Below are 9,399 nucleotides of genomic sequence, written 5' to 3' on the forward strand. Positions count from 1 at the left end.
TGAAACAGAGATTGAATGAAATAAATGGATTCTGTACTCTTATAAACAGTAAAGGGACAAAACAGGTTCCTCAGGGAGCAAAGGGAAAGGCAGAAAAAACATTTTAAACAATCATATCATAACACTGTATGTGAGTGGGCCTTCTGATGGACAGGTCACCTGGATTTTGTTTTTAACGTCTTTGTGCCTAAAGCCAAACTCTAGCCCTTCACAACCCTAAATCGGTTTAAATGAGCTTAACAAAGTTATGATTCATTTTTTAATCACCATGAATGGTTCTGTAGGCATTATAGATTGATTGTGTTCCTTTCAGGATAACATCCACCTTTTCATCATCCAGACCAGGATAACTCGGGTAAACGAAACAGATGGAGGGCAGTTAAGACAGAATTATCTATATTAGTTAACAAAGGTTGTATATATGCACGGACGCAGGATGCCAGACGCATCGAAGAGTATGCGCACTGCAACTCAGCACCCCAGAGTCAAACCCAGCGGCTTCCCAGACTCAGTAGGTAGTGCCCAAACAACACAACACAACCTGTAAACTAAAGTTCAGGTCACAATACAACTGCCGCTCGAAAGTGCACACCACCGCATATAAAACCTTCGTTTAGTAATGTTTACAAAGGTTGTATATATGCACGGATGCCAGACGCAACCCGTGCCAAAAGCGCACGCGCACTCGCACTGCGCCCCAGAGTCAAACCCAGCGGCTTCCCAAAGTCAGTAAGTGGCACCCAAACAACACAACACAACCTGTAAACTAAACTTGACGTAAAGCGTGCACGCCAACAAGTTGCCACGGTGACATATTTAAACATAGACATAGAATAACTAGACGCCTCATGACTAGCAGAATCGTACGTCAATGTCGCTGCCATATTGTGAGTGGCACTGCTGTGGAGTGAAGTAATGAATAATGTGCTGCTTGGGATTGTACAAACCGCTGTACGCTCCAAACCAGATCCCGGGGGATTACATTTCATAGGTAAGACTGAACAATTGTTTTGGTTATATTTGGCCATTAGAAAATCCCGTTTTATAATCTTTACTTTAGCTAAGCCAGGCTAAGCTAGCAAAGCTATGCATTTATGTGCTCAAGTGACCCTCCAAACAACGTTTTGGCTAAACGTATTTAGTCACTAACTATTTAGACTGTTGTTAGCTGTTAACGTTTCTCAAACTTGATGATGTTTTTTTATCTCAAGGAGCACATTGAGGAAACACAGTTTGAAATTGACAACCATCATTTTATGCTCATGTCTTTAGTTGTGTCTGTCTTCCACAAACTAAGGCTGCACCATATTGCCAGACTGAATACTCTCAAATTACAGGATCTGAGTGACCGAGAGGAGTGTAAGTCTGGAGGAGATCAGTGAGGTTGTGGAGAGCTTTAAATGTTAAGAGCGGTATTTAGTATTGTATTCTGTAGTTAACAGGGAGCCAGTGAAGTTGAGAGAGAATCGGTGTAATATGTTCAGTGGATTTACAACAGCAGGATATTATCCTGGCAGCAGAATTTTGAAGAAGTTCTAAGCAATGGATAAGTTTTTGTGGGATGCCAGATAGAATAGCATTACAGTAATCTATACGTGAGGTGACTCGGGCATTAAACAATACTTCAGTACTGTGTTGCTTAAGAACAGGACAAAGTCTGGAAATGTTTTGAAGATAGAAGAAGGCAGTCCCCGAAATGTTACTTATATGGGAGGAATGGTTAATAATAATAATAATAATTATAATTATTATCGTTTAAATGCAATTATTAATATCCATTTATACACTAATAATGGCAATTATTAAATAATAATAATTATAATTATTATTATTTAATAATTGCCATTATTAGTGTATAAATGGATATTAATAATTGCATTTACACGATTCGCCAAAATCTATTGTATGTAAACGATACTGTTTTAAAAGTTATTGTTTTTTCATCAGAAAACCCGGTTTCCACATTACCTGTATTAGTTTAAATGGCACTTTTGCCACTCGCAATAATGCTGACGTATTGTGTCTACTGGGAAACACAGTGAATGCGGCGTCTATCTATATATGTGTATGTATTTAAACTTGAGGTAGTGGTGACTACTGACAGTGCCAGCAGTCAGCTACTCCACAGTGCCTGCGGTCAGGGGTTCAATTATGATTCCTAGCAGCAAACAACTTCTAGCTAACAACACACCCATAGAAAAACAAAAGCGAGACTACATGTGTAAAAACAATGAACGAAGGCGCCTACAACGCACTTCTGAAACACCAGAACCAAACAAGTCATGGCTCCAAAAAGAAACAACTTTACCACAAATATATTTCTTTCATTAAATGAAAACTTTCCCAGGACGCTCCCACCCTCCATGATCTTACATCCCTACAAAGATTGGACGGAACAGAAAGTAATTGCCATTCTTGGATCTGCGATTCTTTAGAGAATCGGGGGTTTACTGGTGTTAAAAGAAACTTAAGTTACAGCACACATACCAGGCCTTTGGGCTGGATATAAGGTACACAGAAATGGATACAGACTGTCAATAAGTATACTGCATCGCAGAGTAACTAATGCATCTGCATTCTGATGTGTATTTCTATTAATGCCAGTGCTCAGGGTAACTTTGGAACATATGATTTGTGTACCGTCTATTTAGCAGGCAATTCTTAAGGGATACCGTGCTCTGTATAGAATCTGTATCAGAATCAGAACACAGGCCGTCAGGTATGGAGAATGATAGAGCAGCTCTACACTCTCGTGCTACTTAGGATTATCTACTGTACGTGTTGTGTTCGGTGTCTGCTATTCTACTGTCACCAGTCTGTGAGAAATGTGCCAGTAAGAATCTCAAGATATGATGTACTGTACATATGACAATAAACTTGAACTTGAGTATAAATTCTATTATATAGTAGCTATTCTATACAGTTTTTGGGTTTTATTTTCATGGCACATCAATGCTGTGGTATTACCTCTAGTGCTGGCCCCTTACTTTGGCTGCCAGCATGGGCCTTGTGCCTTTCAATGTGCATGACTGGTAGGTGCAGATCTTTCTTTGTGCAGTTAGTCAATAATACATACAAAAGAGGGTTTGGCAGCCTAGCCATGGTGACTATATGGTTCTTTTGGTTTGTTACCTTTTTTGGTGGTATGTAAGATTGTCCAGCTTTCCCTAATGCAACTTGAAATACGAGATTTGTCTTGTTGGAATCATGCAGGTTGTAATGTAGTAGTCTTAGCATTGTCAAGAGTACAGACTACACTGAAAGTCTTATTTGAATGTATTCTTTTGGTTCTTCTTTAAGTTTAGAATATAAAAAAAGACAGGTGGGGTGTGTTGCATGGAGCTGACCGGGACCATACTATGTGATCTTCTTGTCTAATACTGCAAACATCTTTTTTCTCTTTGTAGGCTTTAAAGGTGAGAGAGAACACTGGCGGAGTGGAAGAACAATTTGCATCAAGACCCATGAAAGTGGCAAGAAGGAGATTGAAACTTTTGATGCTGCCATCCTCATGATTCGTAACCCATACAAGGCTCTGATGGCAGAATTCAATCGCAAATACGGTGGGCACATTGGATTTGCTTCTCAGGCGCACTGGAAAGGAAAAGGTAAATATGGATCCTCCTCTCCTAACTGAATCTTTTCTGACAGACACAGCATCATAAACACATACTGCAACCCATTAGACCTTAAAGCCCTGCTGATTCACTTCGTTGACTAGCTTAGCAGTGCATCCACTGTGCAGAAGTCAGTTGAGTTTGGTGACCCCAATACAAGCAAACACTCAGGACCCTCCACGTGTATGTAGATTTACACAGACAGTTTCAAGTGTGAGTGGGAAATTTACTTTTTTAAGAGTCCAGTAACCTTGTGCAACTGCCCCAGTGTCATTAAGCAGTACGTTTGTGCTCCACTGCTGTCCCTGTTCAGCAAAGATTACAGTTCCCCACTTACTGCTTTCGGTCACTATAATTGGCAGCCCATTGCTACAAGCTCTTCCATTTTTGCCAGTCTATTTTTAAAAATTTGTTTCACTTCCATTGCTTTATTTTTAGTTCCTATTGCCACCCATTTGTGTTCATTTCAGTTCTAATCCTTATTTTTTTCCTCCGACACTCTATAGCATACTTGACAGTCACCAGGGTGTTAGATGCCCATACATTTTTATTGGTACATTTCACAGAGTGCTGAGTACATAACGGTAGTGTGTCACATGCATTTAATGATTGCTCCTCTTGACAACAGCCATGTCCTGTAGTAGATTATCACTAGGTACTGTGTCTCATGTGCGTTGTGTTCTTTAAGTAGTATTGCCTTCTCCCTGTTGACGATTCCCCTTTAGAATAAAATTATGATTACCAATGCATTGATCCAGAGGGAATGTAAAAACCTAAACAGCTAAGTGGCGCAGACGATTGACTTTATACAATATGTTAATGCAACTGGAACAAATCTCAGAGAATTTTAATCTGGCAGAGTACCAATCCAATTTATGGAACAGTTCATTTTGAATGAGTCTTTTTATTTGCTCATTACATTTCTTAAAAAACTTCAGTATGCCAGAATAACCTAAATAGCCTAAGTAACAAAAAAAAATTAAGCATTAACAAGGATGAATAAAACAATTGGGAGTCAAATCAAATAAATAGCCTTGTTCTGGCCTACTACATAGCCACCTCAATACAAAAAAAAAAAGCAAATCCAGGCTCACATGAGTCACAGTAAATGGGCTGTACCTAAACCTGAAGTTATTTTAAGTATTTTTTGAAAGGAAAATGAACATAACAACCATTTCTGGTTTTAGGGGAGAACAGGTTACAAAGATTCAAAGAAGCATTTGCAATGGGGAGAACAAAAGAGAAACTCTGCCCTCTCTGTGGATAGGACAATTTCTACTCTGCAAGTGGCGTGCTTCCACATGTGTGACGTCAGACTAGCACACTCGCTCTCTCTCTTTTAGCCCTCCACTCCTATCTACACCACTATACAGTTACAGTAGCCTTAAAACTGTCAGAGGGGTCTCCCTTACTATATTAACAGAAAGACTGGCTCGAGTCAGGAAGTAGGGGAGTAGATGAGTGCAAGCTAGGGAGATTGTTTTGAGGAAGGCATGTGACTAGGCCTCTTGGTCCAGGCAATCAGGGGATAACCCACACCAAACAATAATTTGACTATGTATAATATACAGAAAAAGTAAAAATTAATGCCTTTAATTTTAACATTCTAATGTCAGATGTGTAAAAAATACTAACCGGAAATGATAAAATAGGCAAGCATTGATTGATCATGCATGGAGCCTTCATGACTTCATGGGGCTTGAAAAGAAATGAAGTCAAAGAAGAGCTGAGTAAGTCGGTAAACTGAACTTGACAAGATATTAATTATTCTTTGGCAAAAAGCAAAACTTTAAACAGATTAAAATCCCCCAAACTCTTCAATAAGATGGCAAATGCAAAGTCAAAAACTGGTGTTTTTATAGTGCCATCTCTGCAACTCACCTTGTAAACAAGCATGGTCAAGAAGCAAATGACATCATAAACATACAACTAAACATTAATTTTAACAGTATGTGGAAAAAAGTCTGATTATTCAAAAATGATTTCAGAAGTCCATACCACAGGGGTAGGTAGGCTTTATTTTTACTTTGTGTTTTTTGAAACTTTATTCTCCTTTTGATCATCCCTTTTGTGTTGATTTGATTAGTAAATTATTTGATTAGCAGCAGGAGATCTATTCCTGATGGTTTTTATTGTGTAAGACATTATATAATTAACTTACTGACTAATAATGACCTTTAAATTTTATTTTGCAGAATGGCCCGAGTTTGTCAAAAACTACGCACCATGGTGGGCTTCTCATACCCTGGACTGGCTCAAATATGGGAAAAACGTCCATGTCATTCACTTTGAAAGCTTAAAGCAACAGCTATTCCATCATCTGAAAAAAATGGTGACATTCCTGGGTCTTGTCGTCTCTGAAGACCGCTTGCTGTGTGTGGAAGGACAGAAGGACGGCAACTTCAAGCGATCTGGCTTGCGAAAGCTTGAGTATGATCCTTACACACCAGAAATGAGAAAGGCAATCAATGGGTTTATCAAGACAGTTGACCTAGCTTTGAGAAGAAGGAATCTCACCGGTGTCCCAGATGACTATGCCCCGAGATGATAGAGGACATCTGGGAACTCCTCACCTACTGAGTTCTTTTTTAATAAAAGAAAATTCAAGTGATTATGGCTGACTTCATTTCAGCCAAATGCTTAGTTTTTTTTTTTTCCTCCACATTTTTTTTTGGAGATAAAGACTGAAAATAAAACGGAGATTTTACTGTGCTGCTACTCATTCGGATCAAACTGAACAGTATCACCAGTCAACCCCACGGAATACAAAAGCTGAAGAAAATGTGAAAGAAAATTGGGAAGAAAGCAGTGAGCAAATTGTATGTTTCTTATTATTTTATGATAATCTTCAGAAAAAAAAAATACTTGTGCCGCACATGCATTCATTAGAGCAAAGGAAAGACTGTCAATTGAAACCAGTCATAAAACAACACCGGCAGTTTATTAGAGCTACCTAATAGGGCTTAATGTTGCCATTACTCAGACTCACTGATTTAACCACTTTCATCCTGGCCAATCTCCTTAATTTCCACAAGTAATGGTTTTTCCCCCACTGTTATTTCCCTCAAACAACATAAACTACTCCTAATAGATTTATTTATAAGAAACAAAGAGCAATTATTATGTATATTTTTTTTATGGAAGGGGAAAATCATTAAAAGTATTTTGTTTAAGAAATCCTGCACAAGGCATTTTAAGGGGAAAAACTACTTTTGAATTTAGGACTGCAACACGTAATTGATGTCATCAGTATTCAGTGATAAAAACAGTTGCCAACAAATTATCGATTAGTTACTTGATTATGTATTAAGTAAAACAATTCAATGTCCAAGACCTAGTCCACACTAACACACATTTGAAAATACATCTTTTTTTTTATTCATTTTGGCCTTGCATCCACTCTGAAATGGTGTTTTCAACCACAACGACGAGTCCTTTTGAAAGTGCTCTCTAATGTGTATACATTTGAACACCTGATCTTGTGAAGCAGTGCAGATATGATTGTCATATAACTAAGCACTATGTTTATAATTCCCTTTGTGATCTCCCCTTACTTTGTTTTCAAAGTTTTGTATTAATGTGGACTAAGCAGAAAAGTAATGTTAAACACATTTTGAAATATGGCAGAGGCAGAGATGTAAATACAGTAGAGGATCAAAGACCAAAGAAATCATTTCAGCTTCACATCTGGTAAGAAACTCACTTCGGGCAAAAAGTGTAAGCTGAGCTTCTTTCGCATGGGAGCATAGCAGTGATTTGGGAGAATCTGAAAAGAAACCATGTTAGAGTAATTAATGGCTATCTCTCTCTCTCTATCTCACACTTGGAGATTATCTATCAACTCTTCCAATGCCTCTTTCTTATTTTTATTCTGGCAGTTCAAACGCTTCAACAAGTCAACAAGAATATGTGAAGCCTTTTTCAGCAGAGTACTTCTTTTAATGACCATGATGGCCAGTATTTCATGTCATACTGTAAAGAAAATGAGGTTTGAATTGCATGTGATTCAGTCCTTTGCTGTCATATAGTGGACAAAATCAAACAACACACTGTAGGCAACATTTTTCCAAATTAATAATGGTGTCAACCTTCTACCCTTTCATATTGTCTTCTGCCAACAAGAACTGAAACACTGAACACTGAAACTGTTAGACCTTATAGCTATTAACAAGATTCATTTTGTACAAACATTTTTAAATCACTTAATTAATCAGTTACTGAAAATATTAATCAACGAACTAATTGATCAGCAAAATACTCATTAGTTGCACTCGTAGCTGTAAATCATTAAAGTGAGAGAAATTTGGGAAATTCCTCTAGTGGCGGTATTATTACTAACACTCATGAGGCTATTATTATTATTAAGAAATTATATTAGCATCAGTTGTGTTAATATTGACAGTAATAAGAAAGTGGTGGACCAGAAAGCCAGCGAGTGAGACAGCTGCTTCCAGCTGTGCAGCAAGTGTGTGTGGCAATAAGTGCTTGTGGATTTACTTTGCTCAGGGCAGAATTTTCATTTCTCATCAGCAGTACGCAGAAATACAGAGAAGATCTGTTTTGTGCCCTTTGCCATTAACTCCAGCATATTCCTCTCTAGTTTTGAGTACTTGTGTATATAAACTGTGAAGCAATGGAAAGAACTTACAATTGAGATGGACACTGAATTGTATTAGGAGTCGCCTCTCGGCTGTGAAGCAGTGTGATTGTGGAAAATGGTACCAAGTGTGCCTTCCACAACTACAAGAGTCTACTATCAAACTCTCATAGGCAATGGCACCCAAATCCTGACAGTGGGCCATATGAACAAATCAGGTGGTCATCCACCCAAAGGGCACACCAAAACTCATTTGTGAAGATGGCTCAATTATAATTCTTGGGCTTGTTGAGCGTGATAACACTACCACACTTGCTGATGGAGAGTGGTCAATAAGATGTGCCTTAACTAATGAACAAAAAACTGACTGTAGCTTCCCGGTCTACAGAGCTGTTTGAATAATTCAGCAGGCTATGTGCTTATTGTTTATGCTTTTTGAATTGGATGATTCTCACAAGATCACAGGTTCAAGTTAGCCTATGGAAGGCACATGGTAAACTTTCTGCTTTGTTAGGGAGCACAGTGTCACACTGTTGCTGCTCTGTGTGTCAGACTTCAGTGCTAGGCTCAAACTCCAGATGGATTCCCTTTCAGCATACCCGAATGTTCTAGTTGGAGTGTTGTGAAGTGAACCGATGGAGCTACATCTCCAAAAGTGATCAATGATGAGTTCCTTAGTCACACACATTGCTATAAGAATGGTCTGTCTTTCAAACCTGTGGCAGCAAACATATTTATGGTAATGTTTAGAATTAATAATAATATTTCAATAGTTTTATTTATAGATTTTAACATTTTCTCCTGTATTGTTATGCTGGATGATAAGTTAGATTTTGCTGACTCTTTTAACCAAAGCAGCTCACAAATCATAGTGGTTTCAATATTTGCACAGTGACAGCCCAGGCAGGTTAAGTGACTTGGTCAGGCTTTCGCAGTGCGTCAGAGATGGGAACTGAATGAACTCACAACCTTGTGCTTCATGGTCTAGCTTCTAGGCCTTTAGGATACACAGTACACAAGTCAGAGACAGTGTCCATCCATTTTCTGAACCAGCTTATCCATTATATAGCCACAGGTAGCCATTACCTAGCCTATATGGAATGCGTCAGAATGACATTTAAAATGGAATTTTAATAATACTATAATAACTCACAATTATTATGCATTTTGTAGGGTCAGTATTGT

At 38.3% G+C, this 9,399-nt stretch overlaps 1 protein-coding gene across 1 annotated transcript in view; it reads left to right on the plus strand.

The window, feature by feature from the left end:
• Positions 1–8,272, plus strand: part of wscd2 (WSC domain containing 2) — a 105,127-nt gene extending 96,855 nt beyond the window's left edge. The window contains exons 9-10 of the mRNA XM_051921321.1: positions 3,408–3,608; positions 5,813–8,272. Of these exons, the coding sequence (XP_051777281.1) occupies positions 3,408–3,608; positions 5,813–6,165 (554 nt within the window). The 3' untranslated portion in view covers positions 6,166–8,272. The remainder of the gene's footprint in view (positions 1–3,407; positions 3,609–5,812) is intronic.
• The last annotated feature ends 1,127 nt before the right edge of the window (positions 8,273–9,399 follow it).

Source organism: Erpetoichthys calabaricus, chromosome 18 (genome assembly GCF_900747795.2).
Source record: "Erpetoichthys calabaricus chromosome 18, fErpCal1.3, whole genome shotgun sequence".
In the NCBI taxonomy this organism is placed as follows: Eukaryota; Metazoa; Chordata; class Cladistia; order Polypteriformes; family Polypteridae; genus Erpetoichthys; species Erpetoichthys calabaricus.